Source organism: Phymastichus coffea, unplaced genomic scaffold (genome assembly GCF_024137745.1).
Source record: "Phymastichus coffea isolate CEN01 unplaced genomic scaffold, Cenicafe_Pcof_1.1 PCOF00032, whole genome shotgun sequence".
Lineage (NCBI taxonomy): Eukaryota > Metazoa > Arthropoda > Insecta > Hymenoptera > Eulophidae > Phymastichus > Phymastichus coffea.
The window spans coordinates 979,198-997,048 of NW_026706843.1; the positions used below are offsets into that span (position 1 = coordinate 979,198).

At 30.8% G+C, this 17,851-nt stretch overlaps 2 protein-coding genes across 4 annotated transcripts in view; one reads left to right on the top strand and one right to left on the bottom strand.

Moving 5' to 3' along the window:
- The window catches only part of LOC131663273 (vesicular acetylcholine transporter), an 897,411-nt gene that overhangs the window by 43,759 nt on the left and 835,801 nt on the right, over positions 1-17,851 (top strand). The window lies entirely within an intron of this gene.
- On the bottom strand, positions 862-15,370 carry LOC131663277 (uncharacterized). The gene is made up of 5 exons (XM_058933599.1): positions 15,129-15,370; positions 14,291-14,852; positions 12,477-14,249; positions 11,938-12,267; positions 862-954 (listed from the first exon to the last, which is right to left on the bottom strand). The coding sequence occupies exons 1-5, from the start codon at positions 15,368-15,370 to the stop codon at positions 862-864; spliced, it is 3,000 nt and encodes a 999-aa protein (XP_058789582.1).

Genomic DNA, 17,851 nt, shown 5'->3' on the forward strand with positions numbered 1-17,851 from the left:
ACTATTTTTCAACACGCCATGCGAAAAGTGCGACTTTGCCGCATATTCATTGAAAAACACACTCTCAGATTCGTGTTTTTTACACATTGTTTTGAAAAATACCATACCCAACATGTTCAGGAAAGAGATTCTCGTCTAATGTAACTTTTCACCCTGGCTTCACGGAGCGTCAATCTCATACGGGACAAGAATCATCTTTTCTGCACTAATTAAGTAATGTACTATACTATCTCCAGTTAAAATTCATTTGAATTAATTTTAGTATTTCATACAGCCCGAAACATCAAATTCACTAATTTAATTTAAAGTTAATGTACTTGTTATCTACATAGAGGTCAACATGTGTACAAAGTTTAAACCAAAATATGGATAACGGAATGGGTTATCAACTAATGGGTTATCAATCAAAACATGTGATTTAAAAAAATTCAATTGCTTGGTGATTAATAAAGATATCATCATAAATTTTTTTTTAAAGTTGTGGAAAGATTTAAAAACCTATTTATTTATTTATGCTATCGTTTTACACAAAGTTTCTAAAAATTGATGATATCTCAAAGAACCGATATTTTTTTCAAAAATTTTTACACCATTGTCATTTTTAACACAATACACCGTTGTAATGTGTCTGCTATTAGAATTACCAAAACATCAAAATTAAGCAAACCACCATAAGTAGTCTTAGGAGGATTAAATATTCATCTATGCTGACTTTAACTCTAGAGAAGTCGACGGCTCGGTGGTCCGAGGCCTTATATCTCATCAGTATCCAGGCATATTCAAGAGAGCCTGTAAGCGTGAGCTCGTCTTCGATTTTTCGGATGAGGTACGGTCACCCTATTATTGATTTCCGTGATGTTTTTAGGAACCACCGAACGGGGGATTTTGACGACCAGGCTTAGGTTCTTTCTCTTCCTTATAACAATTCTTGTGATCATATTTTCTTGGTTTAGTCTGAAAATAATATGTGCGGTTAGTATTTTGTCTACTGGCTAAAATCAGAACAACACGGTGCATGTCATTCCCTAGGTCTATTGTTGCGTGGCCTGGAGACCCCAGACAATGCCTACAGACCCATTATTATACCTGGAGAGGCCTGGATTGTCCAGGTTTTCGAAAGTACAGAGGCATGTATCAAATTTCTCAGATCGCCCTATTCATGTTAATATGCGAGTTATTAATTAAGATTTAGGACATAACAATCAATAATACAGTCAGAGATAGTGCTATAGTGAGGTCTAATATAAACTTTATATGATTGAATAAAGTCCGGGTTAGTTGCTGTTTATAATGTTAGAATATTTGTTGTGGTCAGATTATTATTGGCAGATTGGCATTAATAATTCATGTAACCATATTGAAATTAAAATCAGCTACTTTACTGTGAGTACTCTGCATACTACACCCATTTAAACATTTACAAATGTCCTTTTCCCTTCCGAGTAGCTGGAATGATGCTGTAAACATTCGAAAGCCAAAAGTGCTTTACCGTAGGCTTTAAAAAAATTGAGTTGGTCCAGATTAATTTTGATGAATGCTTCTTTCCCTTTTTTTGTTATCACGGCTTAAACGGAAGGCTTTCTGGAAAAAAATTGATACATTATAAAAAAATTCAATTTTAAGTAATTGTTTCAATGCTTCATAATTTTTTTATATAAATTTTAATATCAACTCCTACTTAGTTTTCTTAAGCTCTGCTCGGCTCAAGCTGTAACATATATGTTGAAGAACACCTGCGTCAAATTTCAGCTCAATCCATTCAAAATTCATGTCAGGATCGTACGGTAATGGTATTAACTTTTTGAAAAATTAATATATAAGAAAAACAAGTTTAAAATTTATAGTTATTATAATTCACGTTATTTCACTGAATCAAATTCTTATCACTACATACCTTCTTTGAGTCAATAAGCTTTGAAAATCTTCAATTTCCTCTATTTTTTTGAGTCTACGCATCTATTTGCCAAGATTCAGAGTCAACAGTCCCACCAGAGTGATATAAATCCTAGAAATAAAAAAAAAACAATTTTATTGAAACTTAATATAAAAAAATCAAACTCAAGCATATTAAAATATACTTATCTTTTTCAAACTCATGTAACGGTCCTATTTATGAGCTGTTTATTAAATGACTGCAACTAGTCTAACGTATTTATCTGTTTAGTCAAAACAATACATTAAGCGGTGCTACCTCACTGTTTACGAGACTGTATACAAATAAGAGTCGAGTCAAAACAAACAGCATGACGTCACAAATAATAGACATAGATATAATGATCCATAATGTTGAGAAAAATATGTTAATTATAGATAATTTGAATATAACAAAGTATCGATTATATAGATTTTAACATGCAGATTCACAATATCTCATTCAATTATAAATTAATAATGAATATCAATATGTAAAGTTAATTTATTTATTAACATATGAAATATTAGAAAAATATAAATAATTTATATGTAAAATGAATAAGCATAGAACATGAGTAAGAATTGGTTTCATTAATAACAGCTAAATAACAACTGTTATTAGTAAATAAACAATTAATAATTTATTTAAACAATAAGCTATATATAAAACGAAAATATTAAGTTAATACTTGATAATGATAATTTTATGATTTAGAAATCTTAGATAACTAATGTAATAATCGCATATTAAGATTAGAAGAAAACCGTTACAAATATGAAAAATTAGTCATAATTCAAATGTTATTAATTAATTTAAATAATTAATTTTGGAAAATACTTCCAAAATTAATCAACTATAAAGTTATATGAAATTTTAATAATTTTCTATTGTAAATAATGTAATATCACGTTAATTAACTTTATTAGTTAATAACTTTTGACGACACTATTGGCGATAATTGTATATTGTATAAAATCAACAAATAACTAATTCTGTAAAATTTACATGTGTTAAAAACTTAATATTAATGGTTATTTACTTGTAAATTAAGAAAAATGATTTCTCAAAATTCGCGAATGTCTCTCGAATTTTCGATGAAATCTCTCCTGCAATAATAAGCGGGAAAATCTATGTATAAATAGGCCCACCTTTGCACAGGCTAGATTCATTCACTTCTAGCCTTGCAAGGTGAGCGCATGAGTCTGAATAAACTTGGATTAATACCTAAGTTCTTTCTCTCATTGTGATTAACTAAGCAAGACTAACCTTTCCTTATAATTTGAGCTCGACTTATAGAACATCTCGCGCTATAAGAAACTTGGGCCTAATTATATCCTATCAAAGAAAGACTTTAGCTCTGCTTATGGGACAATTCGCACCATAAGAAACTAGGGCATTGTCTGACTTTCCTCGATATATTGCAATTACTTATGTATATTTGATTTACTTGTTTGTTATATTTGATTCATTATCTATTCTCTTGACAATTAGAGTAAAATCATCGGAAACAAATTCTTACTCATTAGCTAGTTAACGAGAGTTCGAATTATTTTATTTATAAGTGATACGAATATCACATTTGGCGACCGTGACAGGACTCTTGTTAAATTAGTTATTGTTAAGTATTTGTTATTTATTTTATATTAGTTTGTAATTTAATTGTAAATTTTTATTTTATTATGCCGAAAAGAAACAAACATATGCGAGCAATACTGTGTAAAAATGCGTCACTGGAAAAAGAAATAAGTGAACTGCGTACATTGTATATGGAACTTGCGGAATCGTTTGTTAATTTAGGTAACAATTACAAAAAGAACATGAAATTATTTGATACAAGTTTGAGAAATATGAGCTCTAATTTGAATCATTTGGCTGACACCGTAGAACATATATTAGTATCTAGACCTGCTCCAGGCGCATAAATTGTATTATTATTTATAATAAATTTGATTACTACGATATATAATTTGAATTTGTTCAATTATTTGTCAAATCCAATATGTTGTTAAAATCAATTGATTAATGTCATCCATATATCATTTATTATTGGTGTTGAATTAGTTATATACTTTGGATTATTTTTAAATTGATATTACAATGTCAAACGAAAAACGTTCAATGTATAATTCTACTGAATGTGCTCCCGAAACAATTCTTAACGAACTTAGTGAATCACTAATTGGTGAAGAATTGACCGTGCAACAAAAAAGAACGCACGAATGGGAAAAAGCTGTAGTAGATGAATTAAAGACATTTCATACTGATCAGTTTAAATTACAAAATGATTTTAAAACAATTTGTGAAACTATTAACAATTTAAATAATAAAGTTGATAGATTAACGAATAAAATGGTTGAACAAGATCAAATAATTAAGAGTTTAGAATCAAATTTAGAAAAGTCAAATGAAATTATTGCTATTTTAAAAGATAGATGTGAAGATAATTTTAATGATATTGTTCGAGCGAAAAATAATGTTACTATGGAAATGAATGAAACATTTTCAGTACTTCGTGAGAATATTGATAAAATTAAGAATAATGAACAAAATAGATCAATTGTTAATGAAACTATTATTGAAACCATTAAGCAACCTGCTTTAACGTGTCCAGTTTTTGACGATAGTTATAAATATCGACCAGTAAAATATTTAAATGATCTCAAACGTTATTTGCAAGCAAGTAATTACAATACTGCTCAATTGTTATGTTTGTTATCTCAATCTATAACGGGAGTAAATTCTTCTTGGTATGACTTAGTACAGCGTGAAATTAGAAATTTTGAAGATTTTGAAATGTTATTTAAAGAGAAATTTTGGAACGCTGAAATACGTAGAAATATTACTCGCGAAATAGAATTTGGAAAATATTTTGGTGGAAAATTATCACGTTATAATTATGCTATACGTAAAATTAATTTAGCTTTTGATATAAATGAAAATCTAGACGAAGAAGAATTAATAGATAAATTATCTCGACATTTTGATAGAGATGTGCGTTTATTAGTTCAAGCTAGACATATAAAAAAGATATCAGAATTTATTAAAGTTTTATCTTCTTTGGATAATGATGATTATATTAGTTCACGTCATGCTCAAAAAGATAGCGGCGGAGAACAACAAATTAATAGCATAACAATTGAAAATAGTAAGTCGAATAATAAGAATAATAAAGCAAATAAAAATAAGAATATTGCAAAACCGATTTTACAAGATGTACCTAGTACTTCCTCGGGAAACGAGTAAATGTTGCTTCTCGGAAATCGGATAAATGCAAAAGCTTGCAACGAGTTGCAACAATAAAATCAAGTAACGATTTATTATCAAAAGAATTATTAACTATTTTTGAAGATCCTAGACGTGAAATTAACGGTGAATTATCAAATAACGATAATAGCATTGGGGGCAGAATTTGTCCTGAAATATTTCTTTTATTAGAAAACATTCCAGTAAAAGCTCTACTTGAATCGGGTAGTGAAGTTTCTGCTATTTCAGAAGCATTTTATAATCAAAACTTAAGTAATTTTAAAGATAAACCTACTCTTCCGATTAGTGGACACGTTATTAAGGTAGCTACAGGCCAAAAATCGGTGAGATTGAAAAAGCAAATTTATTTGAATGTAAAATGGGGTAGTCAATACATTGATATTATCTTCATAATTATACCTAGATTAATAAAAGATTGTATTATCGGTTATGATACTATGAAAAATATAAAGCTCAAACTTGACACATTTAAAGTGCAAATTTATTTTGAAATTCATAATACTTTGGAAAACATGAAATATAACGATGCATTTATAGATGAAAGTACATATCAAAGCTTAACTATTCAGTATGATACTGTCTCGGATTTTAGGGATGACATACCATCACTCATTGATCTAACTCGTAATGAAATAGATGCAGGCATCACAAATGATGATTCTGAAAATCTAACTCAAGGGGAGATTGATGAGAAAGTTGATGAAAGCTCTAACCTTACCGATGCTCAAAAAAATGAGATAGCTTCACTTGTGTACGAGTTTAAAGATGTATTTCGTAAAAAATTAGGTTTATTGAAAGTATATACCCATAAATTGATTTTAAAAGATAAAGAGCCATATTTTTCAAAACAGTATCCTATACCGTTAAATTATCGAGAAAATGTTCGAATTGCAATCAAAGAAATGCTAAGAGATGGCGTTATTCGTCGATCAATTAGTAATTATATTAATCCAATTGTTATAAGCATTAAAAAAGACGGATCAGTGCGATTTTGTTTAGATGCTCGAAAATTAAATAAAAAATTAGTTAAAGATTATGAAGCCCCACTACATATGGATGATATTTTTCAACATTGTTTCGGAGTAAAGTTTATTTCTAGTTTTGATTTGACAAGTAGTTTTTGGCAGATTCCTCTCGATGAAGAAAGTAAAAAATATACAGCATTTATTATCGAGGGCAATACCTACGAATTTAATGTAATTCCTTTCGGTACATGTACTAGTACAGCAGCTTTAGTGAGAGCTTTAAATTTGTCAATTGGCGATTTAAAACAATTCATTATACCATTTGTGGATGATATACTATGCATTTCTAAAACCTTCAATGAACATATTTATCATTTACAAACATTATTTACATGTTGTCGTAGAGATAATTATACATTGAAATTTTCAAAGTCTAAATTAGTTCAAGAAGAAATTGAATTTTTAGGACATATTATAACTCCACAAGGTATAAAAGCTCAAAAAAGCAAATTAGAAATAATTCAAAATTATAAAGCTCCAAAAAATTTGAAAAGCTTGCAAAGCTTTCTTGGTTTTGTTAATTTCTATACAAAATTTGCAAAAAATTATGCTGAAATATGTAGACCTTTAATGAATTTATTGCAACAAAGTAAAGGCTATCAATGGTTACCTGAGCATGAAACAGCTTTTAATAACGTGAAAAAAATATTTATTGATACAATCTCTTTAAAATTTCCTGATCCTAATAAACCTTACATATTAACTACTGATGCCAGTTATCATACTATAGCCGCTGCTTTGTCACAATTAAATAATGAAGGTGATGAAGAAGTCATAACATTTATATCTAGAACTCTAAAAGGAGCAGAATTAAATTATTTTACTACTGAAAAAGAATTATTAGCTGTAGCTTGGTCATGTTTGAAATTAGAAACGTATCTAAGAGGTGCGAAAGAAATAATTATTCGTACTAATCACGAAGCGTTGAAATTCTTAACAACTTGTAAATTTACAAATGCGAGATTAGTGAGGTGGTGCTTGTTTCTTCAAGACTACAACATTACGTATGAGTATTTACCAGGAAATAAGAATAAAGCCGCCGATTTTCTATCTAGACATATCACAGACTGCAGTAATAATTATACAGATGAAATTGAACTTGCTATGTTGATGAAAGAACTTTCACGAAATTTAATGAAATACTTCAAGAATATGGAGTCATTACAACAAAATGATGGTTCTATACAAAATTTAAGAAATAAAGAAAATTTCAATCATAGATATATAGTTTATAACAATTTAGTATATAAAAAAGATAAAATTAACAATAAATTATTATTACCAGAAATAATTATTCAAGAATTGGTCCAAGAAATACATGAAATATATGGTCATATTGGATCTAGAAAAATTACGAAAATTTTACAAGAAAATTTTTATATTTACAAGCTTCGCAAAAAAGTAGCTAAAACTATAAATCGCTGCGATCTCTGTCAACGTACAAAATATTATACGAAGAAGATATCATCCATAATGCAGCCTATATTAGTTGAAAAACCAAATGATCTATTGTCTATAGATTTTTATGGACCATTGCCAACTTCACGAGGAGGGGTTAAATACATTTAAACCACAATAGATTGCTTTAGTAAATTTGTAGTTATGTATCCTATAAAAAGATCAACTACATATACTACTATTAAAAAGATATTTGAACATTATATACCAAATTATGGTAAACCATCAGCAATCATATGTGATCATGGAACACAGTTCACAGCTAAAGCATGGAAAGAAAAGCTTTTAGCTAATAATATAAAATTAGTATTTTCTAGTATTCGACATCCGCAAAGCAATATTGTAGAAAGAATACATAGAGAACTGGGAAGATTTTTAAGAGCATATGCTAACGACAATCATAAAGGTTGGGCTCCATTAATTCCCAAAATACAACAAATAATGAATTGTGTATATCATGAAACAATTGAAACAACTCCTATAGAAGCTCATCTACATATAAGACCAGATAGATTTTGGCATCGGTGGATACCTGACACCAAAACAAAGGTACCTACAAATTATAATCAAGATATCAAGAAAAAAATGCACAATAAACTTATAAAACGTGCAAACAATTTCAATAAAAATATACATCATTATCAATATAAAGTTAATGATTATGTATTATTACGGAGTCAAAATATAAGTAATAAAGAAGAAGAAATTATTAAAAAATTCTTAAACTTATACGAAGGCCCGTATATAATTAAATCCATAATCGGTTTAGATACATACTTATTGAAATATAAAAATGGTAAAGATAGAGGTGTATTTCATACTTCTCTACTAAAACCGTACCAAATTTAGCCACCAGGGGATATATTCTCTCTCCAATCAAATTTGCATATTGAACTGATATATGTAAACACTGGAAAGAGTACACTATCGATCTGGAAAGATGTCTGGAAAGAGTGAAAGCACTCAGACCAATAGGTCTGATCTAAAACACTACATTCCAGCACCATTAGCCAGATCTTTTGTGCCATCTCAAAATATGGTGCCTTGGTCTATGTGCAAAAGCACACAGACACCATCCAAGCCTGCTTAGGTGGCAAAGGCGAAAAATAAAGATCAATTTAGGAACCAGTCTACAATTACGTTCCTGCCTTCAAACGTACCACGTCCTTCTGCTCCTGTGCCCTCTGCAGCTTTACCAACAACATCAAGAAAGCAAAAGCGCAGGATCCAGAAGAAAATCAAGAAACTGGCTGCAAGAATCACTAAGACCAAGGAAAAAATTGAGGAAATAAGAAAGAAAATGAAAACTACAAAACCAGAGCGACCTCAAACACCGGGAAATTTTTTGTAATTGTAATAATAAAGAAATAAAGAAAAAATATATAAAAAAACAAACTAAAATATCAATAAAAAGCTCATAAGGAACTCATTCATGAGACTTCTTATCAGAAATTATTCAGTCTCAAGAGGGGGCTATGTAACGGTCCTATTTATGAGCTGTTTATTAAATGACTGCAACTAGTCTAACGTATTTATCTGTTTAGTCAAAATAATACATTAAGCGGCGCTACCTCACTGTTTACGCGACTGTATACATATAAGAGTCGAGTCAAAACAAACAGCATGACGTCACAAATAATAGACATAGATATAATGATCCATAATGTTGAGAAAAATATGTTAATTATAGATAATTTGAATATAACAAAGTATCGATTATATAGATTTTAACATGCAGATTCACAATATCTCATTCAATTATAAATTAATAATGAATATCAATATGTAAAGTTAATTTATTTATTAACATATGAAATATTAGAAAAATATAAATAATTTATATGTAAAATGAATAAGCATAGAACATGAGTAAGAATTGGTTTCATTAATAACAGCTAAATAACAACTGTTATTAGTAAATAAACAATTAATAATTTATTTAAACAATAAGCTATATATAAAACGAAAATATTAAGTTAATACTTGATAATGATAATTTTATGATTTAGAAATCTTAGATAACTAATGTAATAATCGCATATTAAGATTAAAAGAAAACCGTTACAAATATGAAAAATTAGTCATAATTCAAATGTTATTAATTAATTTAAATAATTAATTTTGGAAAATACTTCCAAAATTAATCAACTATAAAGTTATATGAAATTTTAAAAATTTTCTATTGTAAATAATGTAATATCACGTTAATTAACTTTATTAGTTAATAACTTTTGACGACACTATTGGCGATAATTGTATATTGTATAAAATCAACAAATAACTAATTCTGTAAAATTTACATGTGTTAAAAACTTAATATTAATGGTTATTTACTTGTAAATTAAGAAAAATCATTTCTCAAAATTCGCGAATGTCTCTCGAATTTTCGATGAAATCTCTCCTGCAATAATAAGCGGGAAAATCTATATATAAATAGGCCCACCTTTGCACAGGCTAGATTCATTCACTTCTAGCCTTGCAAGGTGAGCGCATGAGTCTGAATAAACTTGGATTAATACCTAAGTTCTTTCTCTCATTGTGATTAACTAAGCAAGACTAACCTTTCCTTATAATTTGAGCTCGACTTATAGAACATCTCGCGCTATAAGAAACTTGGGCCGAATTATATCCTATCAAAGAAAGACTTTAGTTCTGCTTATGGGACTATTCGCACCATAAGAAACTAGGGCATTGTCTGACTTTCCTCGATATATTGCAATTACTTATGTATATTTGATTTACTTATTTGTTATATTTGATTCATTATCTATTCTCTTGACAATTAGAGTAAAATCATCGGAAACAAATTTTTACTCATTAGCTAGTTTACGAGAGTTTGAATTATTTTATTTATAAGTGATACGAATATCTCATCCTGAAAATATAAAAAGCAACAATTTTAGTTAAATGATAAAAGTTTATAGTATAATTTAGTAAATTATAATATATAATACAAGCTGCTCATCAGTCAAAATTAAAGTAATATAAGTTACTTACCTTTCATACAGTTCTGTTTACATATCTATATTATCCAATATTCATATGTGTTTGAAGATCGTACGACTTACCTGTAAGGAAGTGCGATCGTAATTACACGAAAGCTTCGCTCGAAGAGATTATATCTGATACATGTAGTACTACCTTCTCTGTTTATCCCCGGACACGCTATTATCGGCTAATATTGCTCCAACCACAGAGGGCGCTCCCTCCTTTCCTCGCATCGTGCTTTGCACATGCTTCTCATTATTTTAGAGTTTAAGTAGAATTTTGTCATTCCCTTAGGGAGGGGTTGTTCAGTATATATAGTTTTTGTTATATTGGGTGGGATATAATCTCTTCGAGCGAAGCTTTCGTGTAATTACGATCGCACTTCCTTACAGGTAAGTCGTACGATCTTCAATTACACGTCAAGCTTCGCTCTCGAGATTATATCTGATACATGTACTTCTTTAGAGTTATGACAAAATTCCATAGTTATATTTCGTAAGAAAAAGGAGATCTTTATTGAAGCGTTATCAATTACAAGTTTGATTACAATTGTTTCTTAACTTAATGTTTGTAATAATATTATCATATATCTTATTTTGATCATTTTTTGTTTCTTTTCGACATTATAGTATTTGTGAACTGACTATCAGCATCTACAATTGGTCTGTTATAAAATGTCATAAAAACCTTTGAATTTTTTGACCATCCTGCGTGTTTTTTTATTTCGTCAACACTCAACCCTCTTTCGAATCCCGCTGAAGTTGAAGCGTGTCTCGTTGAATGAGCTTTAAACTTCTGTGTGTCTATTCCAGCTTTTTTCATAAAGTTCTTAATCCAACGTGCTAATGTTTGTGTTCCTATTTTTTTAAAAGGTTTTTTATAAGATATAAATAAATAATCGCTACTTCTAATAGACTTTGTGTGATTTAAGTATTCATTTACTGCATTATATACACACAATTTTGGTCTCTTATTGTATTTGGGAATGATTATTGGAGATAACTTGAACCCCGGTCTAGAGGTTTTAGTAGGTTCTGTAAAGGATATTTCTAATTTATTCTCATGAAATTTAATGTCTCTTGTTTTTATTTGAGTTAATGATTGTGCCCGTTGTGCTGATACTAAGGCTAATAAAATTGCCAGTTTTTGTGAAAGATCTTTCAATTCTGGTTTCAGTTTTTCATTTATTTTTTCTATATAATCAAAAATTATATCTACATCCCAAGTGCACTCCTACCTAGGCAAAGTTGGACGTAATTTAAAACAGCCTTTTAAAAATCTACATACTAACTTATCTTCTCCTATGTTATTTAATGATATCAAAGAAATAGCGCTTCTATCTGTATTTAAGTTACTATATGAACAACCTTCGTTATATCTTTTTGTTAAGAAGGCAATTATTTGGCTTGATTTTGGCATATTTAGATCAACTTTTTCTTTTTCACAGAATTGTAACCATTTCCTTAACGATACTCTATAATGCTTCTGTGTGGATTTACTGAGTGATGAAAGCATTGTGTCTAAGGATTCCTCTGGTACGTCTTTTTTTGTTAACGCTTCCCTGATACAATCGCTGCCATTAGAATTAACTTCTTTATCTTCGGACGGGATTTTTTCCTACATAATGAATTGAAAATTGTTAATTTTGGTCTGAATTCAATGGGTTTAACAATTGTAAGACTTAGAAACAAAGGAAACCATGGTTGATTTATCCATTTAGGTACCACCATAATACCCTCTGCTTGTTCAGTTCTTATTTTGTCTAGCGTACGAGAAATTAAAATGAATGGCGGAAATGCATAGAAATATATATTTTTCCATGTTACTGTAAACGCATCTATTTGCCAAGCTTTTGTATCTGGAAAACGTGAAATATATGTGTTGCATTTAAAGTTCTTATTAAAAGCAAATAAATCTATAGATGGGTTTCCAAATTTTTTTGTTATAATATTGAACTCTTTTTCATTCAATTCCCATTCTGTATCGGGATTCTTAACGCGTGATAATCTATCAGCTTCTGCATTTTCTCTGGACGGAATATAGGAAGCAATTAAATGAATGTTTCTTATTTCTGCCCATTGCCATATTTTTCTAGCTAATAAATTATAACGTTGAAACCTTACACCGCCCATTCGATTTATGTATGCAATAGCTGTAGTATTATCTATGCGTAATAAAATGGAACAATTTTCTATTTTATCTGCTATTGTATTTAAGGCTAGTTTCACTGTAAGTAATTCTTTATAGTTAATGTGGTATTCGATTTCTGTATCATTCCAAAAACCAAAAATGTCAGTGGTGTTGTCTGTCGCGCCCCAGCCATTATCTGAGGCATCTGTGTAGATAACCTTTTTTATTTTCCTTTGTTTAAAACATTTTTGTGCATTTGGTAATGTTTTTATCCACCACTCTATGTCTCGAAGGACGTCTTTTGAAATTGTCATATGTCCTAAATATGAACCTCGTGATTTATTTAATGCTCTGAGTTTATCTCTCTCCATAAGCTTTGTGTAAAGCCACCCGTATTCCACAGCTATGCAAGCCGCTACCAATTTGCCTAACATTTTTGCAAATTCTAGAATTCTACAAGCGCTTAATTTCTTAAATCGTTGTAAGATTTTCAATATATTCTCTTTCTTTTTATTAGTTAATTCTATAACGCAGTCTTCTGATTTTACTAAGACACCTAAGTATGTGCAAACCTTGCTAGGTATAAGATTGCTTTTCTTATAATTCATAACACATCCTAATCTTTCTAATAGACTTATTGTGTTTAAAACGTTATTTTCACATTCTTTGTATTTCTTTCCAATACATAACCAATCATCTAAATATACGTTTGACACAAACCCGGCTGTTCTTAGTTTCTGACTTACTGGTTTGACAATTTTTGTGAATATATATGGGCAGGTACTCAAACCAAATGGTAGGCACTTGAAGCGGTATAATTTTCCTTGAAATTTAAACATTAGGAATTTTTGACTCTTATAATGAATGGGAACGAGAAAATACGCGTCTTGCATATCTATAGATGCCATAAAATCACCTTTTGCAACTGTTTTGATCACTGTTTTCAAATCTTCGAGTTTGAAGTGAATTGTTTTTATAAATTTGTTCAATTTTTTTAAATTTAAAATGAATCTGTATGCACCATTTGGTTTGCGTGCAAGAAAATATGAAGATAAAAATTGATTTTTATAACTTTTTGATAATACAATTGCCCCTTTCTTTTCCAATTCATCAATAGCTTGTTTTGTTCTATTTATTACATTGGGGTCTTTAATACTTCTGTTTTCAAAATATTTTTGCTTTGGCATTTTCCACAATGGTATTTCATAACCTTCTATGCACTTCAGTATGAATTTACTATTCGTTATTTCTGACCATTCATTATAATACATTTTTAGTCTACCACCTATTTTGAGACTTACATTTAATTCTTGTTGTGGTAAGATTTGTTTCTCGACCTGTTGTTGTTGTTGTACCTGTTCTGGTTTATGCCTCGGTTGGAGTTTCTCCCTCTGGAGCCTCTGAAGAACAATCTTGGTCGGCCCTGTGTTGGTGCACCTGAATTGCCCTCTATACTCGCAAATGGTTTTCTTTCGAGAGGGCTCTTGGCGTTTCCCGTTGACTTTTGTACTTTATTTTCAAGTAAAACCTCTGCCTCTTTCATCTGTTTGAGTACATTTGTTAATTCATTTCCAAACAGGGACTGGTCTGGTGTTGTAGATTTCAGTACCTCTCTTATGTTTTTCTGAAAAAGAGGTATTATGCAGGCTCTCCGAGACTCAGTTTGTTGAAATTGTGCGTGTGATAACAACTTTGCTGCATCTGTGAGTCTTTCTACAAAACTGATTGGATCAACTCCTTCATCTTCATTTGCATCGTTTACCATGCTAATTGCAGCGCTGATGGCTGTGAGTGCTAAGCTGATCACTTTTTGAGATTCAATTCTGTATGTGTCCTTTTTAACTGACTTCTCACTAATTTTAGCAATAATTTGTTCATTAAGTTTTGGTGCCTGGAGAGCTTCTGGTGATGCGTATTTTGATAACAACTTTTCTTTCTCATCTTGTGGTAAGCCTTTAGCCATATAGAATTTCCAACTTTCGAGTAATTCTGTATAAATTGGTAAATCCAAAGCTTTAGATGCGTTGGGATTGCCAAGGATTGCTTTGATATCACTCCTCAAGTTTTTTCTTCTGAATTCAAATTTTCTTTATTTGGCCTAAAATTTAATATTTTGTTATTACTTTCTATGTTTTATTTACGACGTGCCAATAAAATAATTTCGCGACCAGAATTTCGCCTCATTCTGGGCTTAGTTTGTTATTGGTACGTGTACTATGACGACCTTTCCGGCGTGACGCCTTTGGTTAGGTGTCTGTATCTCTCAACGTAGCGCGAAGCCTTTGTTTCAAGTTCTCTATTCTGTTGTTTAATGGCGCGAGGCCGAACGAAATGAATTTATCGTTCACGAGCCGTATTTCACATTCTTATTTTTACCTTCGTTTACTTCTTCCTGATCATCTTCCTTATTCTCCTCCTCACTAATTTTGATTTCATCATTATCGTCAGTTGAACTTTCGTGTGAATTTTCCTCTTCCTCCTCGGACGATAGATTATTCACCTTTCTTTTTAGTTCTTTCAATTTCTCTGCTAATTCTTTCTTTTTCTTTTCAAGGTAATCTATATCTAATTTGACTCTCTTTTTCGACATGTTTGCCTACTGAAATATTGTTTAAAACAAACAAAAGGATAGAATTTTCTATCTCGCGTGTTAAAACACGTCTATGCCCGGTGACAAACGGAAAAATAATGAGAGGCATGTGCAAAGCACGATACGAGGAAAGGAGGGAGCGCCCTCTGTGGTTGGAGCAATATTAGCCGATAATAGCGTGTCCGGGGATAAACAGGGAAGGTAGTACTACATGTATCAGATATAATCTCGACAGCGAAGCTTGACGTGTAATTTGTAGTCTGCAAGCAAATCACATGGACCACCAGACCAACAGCTGTCATCCATCTGATACTGTCTGGTAGTCATATGGCTGCAAACTAACAACAAGAGAATGATTTTTACTGTTAGCAAACTTTAGCTGGCATTGAATAAAAATCATTCTAAGCTAGTTTTTAATACTATTTCAATCTATATTATAAATAAATTGATTATATTATTAAAAATAATTTGATTGAAGCATATTGAAATAGTATTTAAAATGGAAATGAATTTTGAGGCTTGTGTGCAAGTGAGTTTATTGTTGTGTGTAGTGTAAATATTATTACTTATTCAATGGGCTCCAACAGTATAGGAATCATCTTCCACTAACAGTCTCAATCTTTTTACAGCTTATGATGCTTCTTTGGTTCTGTCTTGTGCTCGTCTATATGCAAACAAGAGTCTTTGGTCGTTGCTGGAATTGACCCACTTAAATGCTGCTTTGCCAGGCTGGACATAGAATATTTCCATTATTTTCAGGAATCCAATTCTCCCATCGTTGAACATGGTAACACTATATCAAATCCAATTTAATTTTGAATACAGTTGGTCCACTAAATGAAGTTTTTAGTACGAGTTTCCAAATACAGTTTTTGAAGCTCTCATTGTTGTTTTTGGTATATCCTTCCAAACATTTTTCCAATAAATCTGTGGCTGGTAAATCTTCATAAATTGGTTTGATAGCATCCATAACAGCATTTTGATGTCCATTTTTATGTTTATAGCTGTTTTCCTTTCCTTGAACTTTTACTTTTTGATACTCGCATCAACTGTTTTCTCCTTTTGGGCCATCTTGATGTTGTAGATTGTTGTCCGTAAAACTCTTGTGATAAAATGTTGCAAAGATGGAATTCCTCATTTCTTGAACCGATGCACAACAGTTGGCTCGAATGGCATTTCCACAGTAGATAGTGAGTTGATCAATCACTTTTCCTGTTAATCGACTTTTACCACCAATAGTTTTTCCATCCGATAACCTGTTTTTTCACAATTCTTCTTCAAATTTCTGAGCCGAGTACCCATTGTCTTCTGGACATGACCAACACACTCTTTCTTGCTAATTATCAGATCATCTTCATACGGCTGCTTATTTTGAATAGCTTGAAACTTTACTATCTCCATCTCGAATTTATTCAATTTTTATATTTTTCTTGTACAATTCTTCAATTATTTCTAAAATACCATCAACTTCGTCTTTTCCTGAGTTATTTAATTGATTGGCTTGGCATTGGACTTGGTGCTCTTCGTACCACTCTCCATATTCTGCTGTATCTTGCTAATTTTTCCACTCCTTACTACCTCTACAATAGATGTTCTTGACATATCTTCCTATAACGTTGTTGCTGTCTACTTCAATCAAGCTGGATACTCCTTGAAACGAAGAGAATCCTCTCTTACACCAAGTCCCATCACCTGAAGCACTGAGTCCTTTTCTTCCTTCAGATAAAGCTGCTACTTCCTTTTGAATGGCAATATTCATGGATTGTTCAGCTACTTCATGGCATGCTTATGACAACTGAATATTTATATCATCGTGGGCATTATGAGTTACTGATTTGGGTAAGTCCATAATACCACAAAATGTCTCTGAACCAGCTTGTCCATGACCAAGTGCCCGCATACACAATACTAATCTCCTATTGACTTCATATTCATTTTTTATTTTTCCAACTTTTTCACATGCATCGATAGAATCTTTTTTGCCACACTCAATAAAAGTAATAACTATTTGAAAACCGAGCCCTTGAAAGTCTTTTTCTGAAACTTTTATTTCTCTATAGCACGCATTACAACACAAAATATTTTCAAGAGCTGGAAAAGCAATATTGGCATCTATAATTCTGAATTTTGGATCTGAAACATCTATTTTCAGTTCATCAGGTATCTTCTTTGCAGAACTACTTTTGAATTTTTTAGCAAGCGCAGCATCATCACTTGTTTTTGTTTGAAAAACTTTAGGTCTTTTCTTGGCTCTTCCAAATCTTATTTTCTTGTCTAAACAACCAGAAACTCGTTATCGATCATCTACTACACTATTTTTTATCATAATTGCTTTATCTTGTAATAAAACTTCACTTATAATAACATACACTTAGAAAAAATTCAGTTCCGTAAGATTTAAAAAAAATTCAAATAATATTTTTTCTCAAATTTAGACAATCGTAAATAAATTAATAAATAATATAATGAACGTGCGACTTT